This window comes from Parambassis ranga, chromosome 17, assembly GCF_900634625.1.
Source record: "Parambassis ranga chromosome 17, fParRan2.1, whole genome shotgun sequence".
Classification (NCBI taxonomy): Eukaryota; Metazoa; Chordata; class Actinopteri; family Ambassidae; genus Parambassis; species Parambassis ranga.
Window position 1 is genome coordinate 8,399,814 of NC_041037.1, and position 15,214 is coordinate 8,415,027.

Consider the following 15,214-nt stretch of genomic DNA (forward strand, 5'->3'; position numbering starts at 1 on the left):
TCTGATCATAAAGAACTTGATGATTTAATGAAGGCCTAATGAGCCTTAAGCCAAGATTACAAACAGATACTCAGTTCTTAAGTATTACATGACATGTCCATTTTCAATCATACAACAAAAAAAAAAACAACTGATTATGCAAATCATATACATGTTTCACACACTGGCATAATGAATAAATCATCATATGTATAGCTCATTAAAAAATAACTCATACTGGCAGTCTAAATTAAAAAAAAAACACTGTCCTTCATTACACAGCAGCACTGAGCTCCTGTACCTGACACTGACACTACAGATTCAGAAAGGTGAAATTTACATTAGCTTAATTTCCAGTTGGATTCTGAGCTTGCAGTCATTAGCTGATGGTGAGTAGGTGCACGTCATTTCTCTGGGTGCTTATTTCTAATCACAGTTCTGAACGTATAAAGTTTTATTCAGAAAATAGTTTCACTGCATTAACAACATTAACCCTCTGATATAGTTTTAAGTGTAAAGAATAAGAAAGCAGTCAACAATATGAAATTCAATCCTGATCATCTACGTGTCTTTATTTACAGATACACATGTACAACAGCGGCTGCACTAAATAAATGACGACATTCTCATGTTTCCTTCAGTACAAAGTCGGAATCAAAACAATAGTGGGATGGCCATGTGCTCGCTCTCTCATTTGCACCATACTGTGTCGTAAAGTGCCTTAAAAACAAAGTTCAGCCGGGTGTCAGTGACCTGTGGGCTGACTTTATTAGAGTCCTCTAGTTATCTAGAGCTCCTCCTCGTGTCCCTCTTTTCTGTTGCATCTTCATCATCAACTCTCACTGTCTTAGGTGGGTGCTATAAGACTGGGACTTCCACTGTGGAGACAGCAGACATGCACCACATGAGACACATTTTTTTACAACATTTAAAAAAAAGATGCAGAGATATAGAAGGTACTGACAGTCAGAAGCACGTTCACAGATGAAACCGATGCGGTCAGTGCAGTAGAAGTCGTTCCAGAGTGCGTTATGGACAAGGCCAGCACAGTCCTCGCCGTTCTCATGGCCGTGGGTCCAGTTGTCAGGCTGACCAGGTTTCCACTTCCTATCAGCAACCACAAGTACAATTAATCACACTTTTAGAATCTTAACAATTTGAACTGTATAAAGAGGAAAAGACTCATAATAACTCACTTGAAAACAGGTATGCTTCCATCTACCCACTTCCATACGTTTTCCTCCTCCCTGTCAGTGAGTCCCAGCCAGAAGTAGCCTTTTCCTGTAATTGTGTTTCTCACAAAGAGCTGCAGACAGAAGAGCAACCACACAATAAGTCATAAAATGTCTGTTCAATCTTTAAAATACAAGAGTTACTTCACTTACGTATTCTTCATTGTCATTGATAATGAGCATGTGAGATGATCTGTTGGTACAAAACTGGAAGGACTCATCAAAGTTGAGTCTTTGTGGCCCGGAAGAGAAGTAATAGCAGCTGTCTCCAAACTTTCTGAACTCAGGGGGACAACCTAGAAGTAACAATGTTACACACATGAGAAAAATAACCTGAGAAGTTGCCGCCTTTCACTTTCCTAGCCTTTATATTATCACCCAACTCACCAGGGGCTGACGTTGTGGCAACAGGGGGCTGCACCTGCTGAGACACGGAGCCCTCTGGCTCCTCTGCTGGTTTTGGAGGTTGAGGTGGTTTGGTAGGCTCTGGGACCTGAGGGCGCTCTGCAGGCTGAGGTGGCTGCACAACCACAGGAGGTGCAGGCAGCCCTGGTAGCCCCGGAGGACCGGGAGCACCTATAGGTCCAACAGGCCCACGAGGTCCCTCTAAGCCTGCAGGCCCTGCTGCTCCTCTGGGCCCCTGCGGCCCTGGTGGGCCTGGCATCCCTGGCCGTCCATCAAGACCGGGGAACCCTGGAGGTCCAGGATCACCTTTGTCACCAGTGTTTCCAGGTCTACCTCCAGACCCTCTTGATCCTTTGGCACCTGGGAGACCCCGAGCCCCAGGTGACCCTTTTGAACCTGTTGGACCTGGTAGTCCAGCTGCACCTTTCTCTCCTTTAGGACCGACCACTCCAGGCACACCTTTGTCTCCTTTATCACCTTTCTGTCCTGCTTGGCCTATTGGTCCCTGAGGGCCTTTGTCTCCCTTTGGGCCTTTTGGACCTGGTGGACCTGAACATAAGAGAGATGGGTTATATGAATGCTATTTATTTTAAGAGTCAAGAGTCTGAAACTTTTCTACTTGTCATACCCTGCAGGATGGTGAAGTTGGTGATGAGCTGTGAGTGTTTGCTGTCCACCAGCTTCATCTCCTCCATCACCATGGACAGGTTGTTGACCTCTTTGTCCAGCCGGGCTGTCAGGTCATCCTGCTGGGCGCGCAGATCTTTGCTGTCTGCCTTGGCTTCAGTTACACTAGTGTTCAGCCCCACTAACAGGTCTGAATGTCGTATCACTGTCTCAGCACAGGACCTCAGGCCATTTAGGTCAGAGCTGATGACGCCTAAAATCTGTGCGGTGAAGCTTACGTTTCCAGTCACCCGGTCCATGTCATTCTCATGTCTGTCCAACCGTGCTTCAAACTCATCGAACTTCAGTGAGGTGGCATTATCATGATCTCTCTGGTGGTCCATGAGCTCACGCAAGCTCTGGTCATGCCCCTCAGTGAGAGTTGAAGTGTTCTGTATTTGGCTGGCAAGAGTGCTGAGCTGAGCGCCCAGGTCATCCAGAGCTTCTCCGTTGGACCTGGCCAGGGCTGAGTTGTTGGCTGCCAAAACCTGAAGGTTCTGGACCTTTTCTTTTAGCCACTCTGTATCGGCCCGAGTCTGTCTGGCTGTTTGCTGCAGAATCTGATAGTCATTCTTCAGCTTCTGAACTGCCTGGCCTGCATCTTCCACTGTCTTCTGCAGTGTATTGAGCAGATTCCGGTGCTGGGCCTGAGTAATGTTCAGGGCACTGATACTAACTTGGGTCTCGCTCTGCATTTTGACCTGGTCCTGTATCTCAGACTGGAGCCGTGCAGTGTCTGTTTGGAGGTCGTTGATCATGCCACTGTAGGAGGCCAATGTCTGATTGACCCCACGCAGTGAGGCAGCATTGCCTTCAAGAAAACTCTGCAGGGAGACATGACCGTTCTGCATGTCATCACCTGTCACCCGAAGTTCCTCCAGCACGTCACTGTTGCTGTTCGCCCTGGTGGCAATGTCTTTCAGTCGGGTCTGTAAAGCTTCTAGATCTGTCTTGAAAGTCATGATTTCAGTTGTGGCGTTAACCGAGTTCTCTCCAGTCTGATCATCTGAAAAATGTGAAAACAAAACACAGTTGTAGTTATATGCCTAGAACAAGCATGTGTGATATAATCATGTGTTTTTGAGACTTACCTAGTTTCCTTAAGTCTGTCTCCACAGCATTGATTTTGCCTCCATAATTCTGCATGCCTTCTGTGACATTGTCCATTCTCTGAACCACTAAGGAAAGAGGAGACAGAAAGTGTGATGTAAACAGATGAAAAGGCTTTAGTCAGCAGAGGGCGCTGCTGTGTTCCGCTGCAGTGAAGTCAAAAACATTTCTGTGAAGAGTGAAGAGTTTTTTGACTTTTCTCTGTTTCTGTATCCAGGCAACTGAGTATCTGTTGATCAATACAAATCTGAATTTTCAGGCTTCATTCACAAATGTCATTTCATGACTAGAAACAATGTGGAACACATAAACACCACACAAGCACTCTCAAGCTCTGGATCCACTTTCTCTCTCTCTGCTTGCTGCACAGGTCCATCTTTCCTCTTCCACGGTTTGTTTTTCTTCTCAGAATGTGGGCGTCCAAAAACTGAGCTGGAAAACATCCTAAGCTTTCACTGTTGTCATTCCAGCAGTGAGAAAAACACGAAACAATAACATGTTCTAGGACAAACAAAAACACAACAAGCCCAGTTTCAAAGACCTGTTGTTCAGCTGCTGAGAGCTTCATCTTCATATTAGAGCAAAACACATTTTTGTATACAGGAACACCTGATACACTACACACATACCTTCTTATTCTCCTTTAATCTTTACATCCCCTCTTTTTCTGGTATTGGAAAGCTTTATGAGTTATATAAGGTTGCTATGTTAAGTAAGGCTTAAGAGCTGCCTATTCTGACAAGTTATAGCAATAGTGCAGCAGTTACCCAACCTGCAGCTCTGCAGATTAACAGTGCAGCTTGGCAGACACTTAGTGACCCAGCAGGTATCGCAAACAATGATTTAACATAAAACCAGTGCAGAATACAGCCTGCTTACAAACTATTTTGGACACTTGCAGCCATTTGTGAGTCAGCCTGCGGTTCATGAGACAACAAATTGCTACCAAGCCATAAAATCTCTTCTTGGGCTGTTAAGCCTGGGTAGTCGCTGCACGGTCATCTGTTAGACATTAGAGCCAAACCATGAAAATCACATGGGCTCCACGCTAACACAGACCTATGGCTGCAAACTCAAAACAATCCTGACAGCACTTAAAAGGCTGAATTTTGATTCAGATCTGCACCCAAACACGTATGAAGTCATTGCCTACTGGGTGAGCGTGTTTTCTGCTGGCGGTGGAGCCGGTTGGACTTGAACTATATTTTGCTGGAGGATATTTTGACAGGTTTTCTATGATTGATTTAGGCAACAAATGTGTAAGATTGGACAAAACACCAAGTGCCTTCCATATGGATGGAGCCTGTGATAACTGGAATTTGTTTCTGTTTCTACTTATCATGATTTCTCGGGTTTAAACAAGTAGGAGCAGATTCTTGAAAGGGTTGAAGTAAGGACAGTGTTGCACAGTGTTCCTCCTCTAGAAATGTTCACATATCAGTTTATTTAACATTGCTAACCTTCTAACATGTTACCTTCTGTAGCAGCTTTTTGATCTTGAACTGTATGATGGAATTGCACCCCACTCATTAACACACTTGATGATTAGGGTTGGGTTTAAAGGAAGGGGCAGATGTCTATTCATTCACAACACAAGGTAATAAATAACATGCCAAAACTACAAATGTGTTGTAAAGACATCACATGGTGCATTGGATGATACACAGGCTCTGTGTACTTGTGTGGTCCGATCAGGTATTTCCCAACATCAAGGTTCAACAGATAAATACAGATAAAATTGTAGAAGAAGCAGTTTGGACTTACCTTTGTATCCCAGGACAGCCACTGCAATAGTGAGCAGGGCGCAGAGCACATAAAGGAGTGCGATGGCAGCTCGTAACGCCCAGTCATTTTTACACTTAGTGCACTCCGTTCCCTCCTGAATTCCTGCAAAATACAACAGGATCTGTGTCACAAATTAGTGTTAAGCATGTGCTAAGCTTGCTTCTAGTAATATAATAGAATGTTGGGAATCGGTACTAACTCATACATTATGCAACTGCACAGGAGAGTTAATAAAAGTGAGCCAAAGCCTCTCATTCAAAAATGAAATCACATGGGAGTTTTTTTTTTCCATAACTACGTTTAGTCCTGCATCTCTACGGTGGAACACACTGTGCCTTTTTTCAGCCAAGTATGAATTGAAAACATTCGGCTTCGTGAATAGACAAGAAGTCTCAATACAAAACTTTGAAAACACGGAACATGTGTTATCCATACGACAGAGGACCCAAAACAAAGCAGCGCCATTCCCCTTCTGTGTCATTCCTTATTGCCATCCAACCTAAAACTACTGTGCAGAGAGAGTCTTACATGTAGAACTAACCAAGTGACCTCTGGCAAGCAGAGTTAGAGGGCAGATGGTGTGTGTTGAACATGCAACGAGGAATGTAAATGTATGTAGATGGAACAAACTTTAAATCTTTTTACAGGAAGACAGAGTTTATGGAAACCTGTAACCCTGGGAAACAGGACGACAGAAAACAAGCTTTAAATAAAGTCTTATTGATTTAATATCAAACATTTTAGCAATTTGACATGTGAAATACAAGGATGAAAACAGATTTTATTCCTGTTGTGATAAATCGCTGAATGAGGTAATCTTGTTAAGGCTAGTCCTGAAAATGTTGGACTATCATACAAATTGTGTGCTAGCTAACTAAAGTAAACAAATTCAGACGTTGTTTACAATGTGTCTGATAGCCTAATTGCTCCTGTTTATTATCTGGATATGGTAGATAATGCCTTTCGGGTCAACACATGCCCCTTGGCATTATGGGAAGGTCAATTGTTTCCATTGGAGGAAACATTCCACAGCTGGACTGACTTCCTTACATACTTTCCTCCTTCAAACAGAACCAGAAGCTGAACTCTGTCCCTTTAAGTCCTGTCACCCGTGACAGGACTAAGGTTGTAGCCAAAGAAGGCTCTGTCAGGGGGGGGCGGGTTCAGACCACCAGAGGGGTACTGCTGGTTTGACCTCTCAGCTCTGGACTCACACATCTGTGCAAACATCATGTCTGTCCTCCTCAAAGAGGCCCGACCGTGAGCTCAGACATGGATCTGCCGACCACTTGTTGTGTACCAAGAGCCTCATGTTGGGAGTAAGTGTGGAGAGCTCCATCAGAGAATCCCCCGCTGGCCTTGACCACATGCTGCTTAAAGACAACATCACACCATGTAAACAAGCAGCCGATCGTCTGCAGGTTCTGGGTCAAGAGCGAGGCAGAGCTGGTGTTTTTTGTTCATTAGACTTTGAAGTGGACCAACCACTAAATGAGAGTTCCTCGTGCTTACAGGGTCAATGAATTTCAAATGTTTTCACTGAGGATTTGGCCAAACAACATATTTGAGTATTTAATTTTTCTACGAAAACAGTGTCATTACTACACCTGCTGTACTCCATCATGTGACCATGATGTCCAGACTACACAACTGGACACAACCACAACAATGTGTTAGGACTAAAACCATAATTAATACTAACCTCCTTTGACCCCTTAGAGGACAAAATGGGTTGCAAAATAGGCCAAACTAGAATAACTACTATTTGTCTCCACTAACCAGGCAAGTTGCTTCCAGGTCTACCTACACTCATTTATGTCATGGCCACCAAATTGTTTATTCTCAATGTCATCAGAGCCACATTTAAGGAAATTCCCCAAGGATTTTTAATAGAGGCAAATCTGCAGGTGCAATGGAAAAAATACATTTACAAAACAAGGCAAAGGGGGCAGCACCGAAAAAAACTGCTCAGTTACCTTTGGGATTCGGACTTGGCTGCTAGTTCTGCATCACACAAAAAGTCTGTCTAAACTGAAGGCGCTTTGGGACTATAAGCACACATGCAGTCTGTTTACGCTCCTTGAATTAACACCACTATTACTATTGGGCACATACTGCGTTGTATAACTGGGGTTACACACCCTGCCATGTTCTCCTCACAGTGACACTTCCACTATACACTAACATGGAAATTCATTCTGGGCAGCAGCAGCAGCTGGTGATTCCTTCCAGGGTTGCAACATTTTCCCCCACTGGTTCCACTCCAAAGGATTTTGCAAGAATTCTGTTAGATGTGGAACACAGTGGTGATGAAGAGAAAACACTACAGAGGTAGCTGCAGTATTCTGTTACATAGAATCCAGAAAGCAAACAAAGCAATGGGCTTCTATATCAGCACCGAACGTGGTCCACATTCTTGCAAACACTTGTTGGTTTGTTTCGACTTGGGGTTTGTTTCGCTCTAGTCACAGAGGATGTTAAGGTAAACCTGGAAAAATATTATCCTGAGGATGAAAACCCAGAAACACTTTGACACAGTGTTGGACAATCACACCCTTCATGTACCATCTAACATAAATCCAAAAGTCACAAACATTCAGATTCATAATGTATTCTTTCTGCATCACAGCCTGCTACATAACATTCCTCAGCATGTTTTATGTTCATGCTACCACTGTGACTTTCTATATAAACTACCACAGTACATAAACATGCTGACACATGTGTGTCATGAGCTAACTGCTGAACCAGAGACCCAGTGCAGAACACGGGCATCTGCTGAGAGCTGAGTTGCTGGACAGCAGCCAGGATGCCCCAATCAACAGGCTGGAGCTGAGCCATATAATCCTCAAGAGGTAAATAAATGTCAGAGAAGTCTAAAAAGAGCAGAGGTATGATGGAGGATACTGTGTCCTAATACAGCTCTCCAGTTCAAACCATGCTCCTCCAGTTATGGCCTGTTTTTATGGGTTAAACTCATGTATCAAGACAAAGAAAGTATATATTTTCCACAAATGCATGAAGATTGGCCAAAACCTACAGTAGAGGCAGGCAGACTCTAGAAATGTCTCCCTTTATCAAATATAATGGTCAGATAACAGTCTCCCTACTAAAAGAGACCAAGTTAATTTGAAAATGTTAGCATGCTAACACCTAGCCTAACTATACACGTGTAGATTTTGACATGAGTGGCCTGCTGATGCTTCTAGATTCAGCTGTTCATGAATTCTTGGAGTCTTTGTGAAAACTTTGTGACCATTTTTAGAGAGAGTTGCATTTAACAGTTTCTGTAGCTCTCCGACTGTTCTGATGTTCTGGGGTGATTTATGTTGACACTGATACGTGTGCTCAGTTCTGTCCCAGAGAGGTAGAGAGAGAGAGACAGAGTAAGATGGGACAGTCCAGTGTGGTGTCTGTAAAACAGCTGTATTTCATTTGGACTCCGACTCGGTCAAAGAAAAAAAATCAACACTTATTCGCCTTATTCCATGTACCTGCTATTAGTCCTGCCTGCATGCCCTGTCTCAGGCCTGGCTGGCAGTGGAAATTTCCATGGCAACACAAAGAAAGCCTGTACAGGCCAGGTCCATTTTTGTGTGAAAAGCCTTTGTGCAGAGTGTTAATACTATGTTTCATACTGTACTCGGGTGGCTACCGCAGGAATTCTTTGACTTCACAGCCATCCATTTTGTGTTACATGAAAGCTCAATACGGCCACAAGGCCAAAAAAAAAAAAGAAAAGCCAGCAGTCACACAGACAGGCCCGGCTGCTCTGCTCCACCTAGATGAAGTCTGGTAGATTATCACAGCTGCCAGTGCTGCATTTTTGTCTCAAATTTCCAGAGACAACACAAATATTTTTCCCTTAATCGGTTTGGCTATGTGTACAAACTGTCCAAACTACCATTACATCTAATTGTGGTTCATGTTAGAGTTTGTAAATTACATAATCCGTCCTTGACTGAAACAAATTTAGCTGAAAATTATTTCAACATTAACAAATGCATATACAAAAAATGTAGTTAATCAAACAAACATCCACCACATCAGACCGCCAAGGACGAGGCACTCAAAACACAAAACAATTCAAGTAGTTAAGATACGCCTGAGTCAAATATGCAGTTCTGCAAAACATAGAAACTTAACTGCAAAACTTAGAAAGGTGTTTTAGTGGTGGGATTTCTGACCCTGGCTGCTATAAAAATGGTATTTGTGGCTGGTTATGTTGTTAAAGGGTAAATATCAAGCCAAACCACAACGTTTTCCCTAATCTAACAAAATAAATATTTAGGAAAAACAAAACTAGACTAGAAAAAGTATAAAAACCATGTGTGTGACTGGATCCCTGACTTTCTCTCTTCTGATAGACACTTTCCCAGTAAAGACAACTCAACAAAGTGGCATCTTACAGTATTATTTATCAGGTTCCTGATTGATCTAGTCTCCATCTTCCATCCATCCATCCATCATCCAACCCCGCTCTGTCCTGCAGGGCAGGGTCACGGTCTCTCTTGCTCTCCTTTTAGAGATGTTCAGGATCCTGCTGCTTTAACATCTCATGTCATAGAAGGAATTCTGTTTACCACATCTGGACTAAATTTACTGACTACACACTGATGAATAGTGGCTGTTTATTTGTAATTTTTTAAAATCAGAATTATTGGAATAAATCACCACTGTGTCCACTGTGACACCCTTGCATTATCTGTTGCATCCAAAACAGCAGCTGATTTTGAGGGAGAGAGGCTGTGTGAAGGTCTGTCACTGCTCTCATCTGAACAATGTATCTCTCTAAAAGTGTTTGACATACAAACTATAATCCAGTCTGTTGTACTTGCATGTATTTATTTTGGCTAGCATAGCTTAGGTTCGAAGAAGTGGTGCTTCTGATTCCATTACGGGGACCCTGTTGAACCTTTAACTGGGCTAACAGGGTGCGCAGGGGTCATGGTGTCCCCCTCTGGCTCTCACAGCTAACAGTCGCCAACTGGAATGTTAACAAGTAAGCATTATCCAACAGGGGAAGTTACCACTGAGACAAATTACTAAGACATTAAGTTGCTTGAATTGCTGAGCTAGCCTAGCATGTCTAGGCTAAGTGTTGTTTCCTTCACTGCATGCTAACAGGTTTATGGCACTTTAAAATGGGCTCCAGTCCTCTGGCACATCTGGACCTTGTTATAGTGGAGCCAAGTCAAAGGACGCATGCAAACATTTGATACAATGTTCCTTCATGCCAAGCATCATAAGAGTAAGTGGGTGAGTTCTTAACTTTGCATTTAGTTGGCTGTTTTGAGTGTTTTTATAAGAAACCTTCTCAGTAACGCTCACTTCATGATGAGCAAGGAGATCAGCGGTTTACAGTCAGAGATGGAGAGAGAAAAATAACATATGGATGGTTGCATGTCTGAACAGGATGAGACGCACGCTGACACACATTGCCTAAAGCTGACCAAGCTGAACAGAGCTCTTTGAAGCACATAACATAAACACCGCACAGGGATGTACAATGTGGAGGGGCGTCTTTGGAAAACATCCTCTTCAGCATGAAATCACCCCTGAAACGAGGCCTGCAGGTTGTAGCATCAGCTGATCCCCTCATATATTTTCTGAGTTGGAGTGAATTCTAAAAATATTTGGGCACGTGTTACACTAAAAATCCACAGTCCCTGCTGCTAGCTTTCAGTAAATGTCACTCTCCTGAATGTTCTGGCATGCTTTAGGGCAAACACAGAAACAGCATTGTGTCTCCTTGTGGTAAACAGGTACAAGCACGGCCTAACTGGTATAAAAACTGCTGGATGACAGATAAAAGCGGAGATTCAGATCCAATGAAGGCGTAATCATGGAGCTGATCAAACGTGGTTTTGTCGTCCCATCTGTGCTTGGTTAGAAGACGACAGATTATGACAAATGGGCCGTATATCGTAACCTCCACAGACTGACGTTTAAGCACGCAAGGGTGCTTGCTCATAAACAAAGCAGTGCCACTGTGTCAGGGATACTTTGTGAGGAAGGATTGTATGTCATTAAAAAAAAAGGCGGTTCTGTTTTAGTCAGCAGTTTCCTAAGCAGGCGCTTCTCTCCTGGTCTGACAATGTTGTGAGGAGTCTAAGATCTGCTGCCACGAGATTCAGGGGAAGGAACGCTGACTGGTGAATGAGGTATAACATGCAATCTGGGTCCACTGTGAGCTGGCAAGCAGCAGCAGCGTTGGCAGGCAGGACGTTTCAATGTAATTGAGAGTTAATATTCCCAAGGCGGGTTGTAAAGTGCAACGCAAACAGCACCTGCATCTACACTATTAAGGAGGAATTTTGTAAAAGCAGGCACACTAAGCACTTGTTAACCTAAAATAAACTACATTTTGTTTTCATTATATATTCAAAAATCCATTTAAAGACAGTTTGTCCACAGTGGTAGTGACCTTTCTTTAGGCACATTGTTTAGAATTGGTGAAAATGGCGGAAAAGCTTGTTGAAGATGGTAGAATTTTGCTTCATGACCACAATCCCTTTCCAAACTAAAGGCTGAGGTAATTAATGATATCAAGCCCATCCAGGTAATGTATCATGGGAATGGATGCAGGAATATAAAGCCTATGTAATCCTGCAACAATATACTTTCAACTAAAGTGCAGGATACATCAAACTTAACTACCACTATTCACATGCTTGATTTTTTAGAACAACATGGAAGCCATAAACTACATTTATTGGCCTGAGTGGAGAGCAAGCTCCTCCTGCTCATGTTCCCCTGTAGCAATGAGGTCATTTCAAGTAAAACAAGACCATGTGAACCTCGCAGTTTGGTCCTCACAGTCACTATGTCACTCTCTTCGTTATGATGCACGTTCCCCGGTCTTCCACAGCTACACAGCTATGTTTCCAATGAAAGACTGGAGGCAGCAGCGGTTTCTTAGGTTTACTCTAGACAGGCAATGATGGAAAAAGCTACTTGAATTCTTACCTGGTGTAAGAAGCTATTTAAACTCAACATCATTTATTAAAAACCTGAAACATTTAAACTGGGAAGTGCAGCATGCCAGGCCTGCAGCAGATATATGAGTCTGCACCATGTAACCAGATCACCATCTTTAGCAGCCCGTTGTGGATAGAGGCTTTTGACTTTTGCTTTCATTTTTTACACAGAAATCTTTGTTTGAGCGGCTGAAAGGCCAGAAAAGTTTTTACTTTGTGTGTTAATTACATTTTAATGAAAAGCATATTTTTTAAATACAAACACGACCAGTATTGTAAATATAGCACTTTTTAAGTTACATACAACAACTTCAGTAATGCCATCTTGTCTGTAGGACCAAGAAGAGCCAACATTGATGCTGTCAAATGTGATTAAATGCATGCTCTAGCTGTCTGCCTGGTGTCGCTCCACTCACTCCACACCTTTGCACATGTTTCTAATAAGCCAAAGGTTATGTGAAATCCACCAGGGCAATCAAGTTACTTAGCATTCAAGACCTAGAAGCAGGGCAAGGAACTCTAACTCTAAGTCCATATAAGCTGCTTCATGCATCTTCATCGACACCATCAAGGGCATGCAACAAAATGAGATGTGACAATGTCAGTCACAGAGGTGCTTGTGGGTGTTACTATGGCAACACAACATCCCAAAACTCACTGCAGTGAGAGAGATGCCTTATGGCTAATGTTGTATTCCAGGGGGTCAGTACATAATACATTCTGCCAACACATAAAACATAGTTTTTATAAAGGAAAGCACAAGAATTGGAATAATAATAATATCCTATACTAGTTCTATCGCCAGTTTGAGACATTTACAGGGTTAGACCATGCGCCAAGAGGGGGTAGTGAGGTAATAACTTGTATGATATTGTATTTTTGGAGCTGTGTGCTGTGTCCCTGATGTCATACTTCTCCTCACAGTTTTCATTTTACCGGGAAAAGCATGGTGTTCTCGGTGGGTTGTGTGATCAGTTCCTTAATTGTAACCATGTTATTCTGGAGGAAGGCCACTTTAGTATTTATAATGGCTCCCACAGCAAAGACTGAGAGAGAACTAACTGTGCTTTGGAAGACATTTTGAAATCAGCACCTCAACCAGACTAATCCTAAACTTACCACAACAACATGAACACAAATAAACTGATAAACCACATGTGGTTGCTTCAGGTTCATTACTCTGACTGGGCTCCCAGCATCCAATGCTGGAATTAACTTTGTGGCCCATCTGTGCAGTTGGGTTTTTGTGTGGTCACGCCGGCTGGGTGGGCCGTCGTGGAAGCACTTATGATACTGAATCGGCACCAATCATCACACAGAATGTGTGCTGCACTCCATCCCATCCCCACACAGCACTTTCAGGCTTCATCGCCCAACAGAGCCAATAAAACCACACAGTGCGCACCCAGCCAGCCGTCCAGCCGGGTCTGGCTTTCATTCCAGAGAAAGACGCTGACCACGGAGATGATGGTATCAAACCTCCGTCAGGCCGCCTTGGTTTTACTGCAGCTCATACTGACACTAACAGAGGAGTTATGTAAAGTGTTAAACTAAACTCTATCAATAATACCAGATGTAAATGATCCAAATAAAAAAGGTTGCTGCATTATTTAGTGTTGGTGCAATCTGATCAAGAAGATCATTTTTTTATTTATTGATGCTTCTGCTGAAGTTCTTGGAGCAGATATGTAAAAAGTGCACTTAGGATAAAACCATTTGATTTCCTTGAACTGCTGCCAGAAAATGTACTTTTTTCAAACTCAGTATGTCAGTTGTTGTGCTCATTAATGGCTGCTTTCTTATTTTAAAATGTAACCAAGCACATCAGGTTCTTAAGTCTGTAAACTGAGCTTTAACACATTATGAAATTTTCCAACCACATACCAAAAAAGTGAAATTAAGAGCATTTAAAGTAATGTTTTAGTTATATAACAACACAGAGCTAATGTACTGAACACAGAGCAGTCTTGCTGAGTGTTTCAGATATTTCCCTCTGCAGCAGATGTGAACTCACAAACAGTCTGACTTTTTAAAAAAAATTGTCATTTTGAGAGCTGAGTAAATGGAGGCACGGGCCAGCTTCTTTACATAACTTGCAGACATTTTTTTAGTATCTCCAAATCTATGTGTATTAAAACATAAACAAAATAAAACACAGAGCAGTGTGCTGGTTTGAAGCCAATTTAAGCACAGCCAGAACAACAAACGCACCACGGCCTGGTCTGAGAGCAGCGCTGTGACTCACAGCAAAACAAAGAAAAACACACATTTTTCATCTGAGCTTTCTGCTCAGAGGAAGCAGCCAGGTTGATGTTGGCCCTCTCTGGGGCCAGAAGAACTCTATTAAGTGTAACACTGATGCTCAGACACATGCAGAATTCTTTGCCCAGCCTGTCTGAGGCTGTTGACACAAAATGGAGTCAGACACTTCCAATACTGCGTGTGTTATTCTTGTAATATGGCCAAAAACCGCTCTGAAAGTAGAGCCTGACAAACATCCATTATGTGAGAGAAGACACCCCTCAGATGACAGCTGGTTGCAGACACGTCGTTAAAACGGCATCCCTCAGGGACACGTAGTGGTGCGAAGACGTTTGATGAGGCGGTTACAGAGATTTTGGTCAAAACGGCTGCAGCTATATATAAAACCGTTTACTGACAGAAGCTGCTTTGTAACTGCAGGAACGTCATGTTCTATATCAGAAATCATCTTTCACTGAGAAAACTTCTCCTCGAATGTCTGAATAGGAATGCCTGCACTGTGTAGGCCTGCTGTGTGGAGTAAATGAAGGCAGCTGGAGCAGATTTTTTGATTTCTAACAAAAACAGAATTCATAGTCACAAGTTCCATAGAGCACTCAGGTGTGTATGACCAGGAGCGCCCTGCTTCCTGTTTCTTTCTGTTCGGACAGAAACTAAGGCACAACTGCAAAATAGTTATTAGTGGTGGTTGAGGTTAGACAACTAAAATTATAGTAGAGTTGAAGAACTAACATTATCTCTTGGTAGCACTAACTGGTTTCCTCTATGACATTCTTTCACACGTATACATGGAAG

At 42.8% G+C, this 15,214-nt stretch overlaps 1 protein-coding gene across 1 annotated transcript in view; it reads right to left on the reverse strand.

Annotated features, from left to right (window-relative positions):
• Positions 1 to 15,214, reverse strand: part of colec12 (collectin sub-family member 12) — a 20,534-nt gene continuing 5,320 nt past the window's right edge. The window contains exons 3-10 of the mRNA XM_028428371.1: positions 5,157 to 5,279; positions 3,374 to 3,460; positions 2,245 to 3,288; positions 1,599 to 2,165; positions 1,365 to 1,507; positions 1,176 to 1,285; positions 944 to 1,086; positions 1 to 857 (exon numbers count right to left, since the gene is read on the reverse strand). Of these exons, the coding sequence (XP_028284172.1) occupies positions 838 to 857; positions 944 to 1,086; positions 1,176 to 1,285; positions 1,365 to 1,507; positions 1,599 to 2,165; positions 2,245 to 3,288; positions 3,374 to 3,460; positions 5,157 to 5,279 (2,237 nt within the window). The 3' untranslated portion in view covers positions 1 to 837. The remainder of the gene's footprint in view (positions 858 to 943; positions 1,087 to 1,175; positions 1,286 to 1,364; positions 1,508 to 1,598; positions 2,166 to 2,244; positions 3,289 to 3,373; positions 3,461 to 5,156; positions 5,280 to 15,214) is intronic.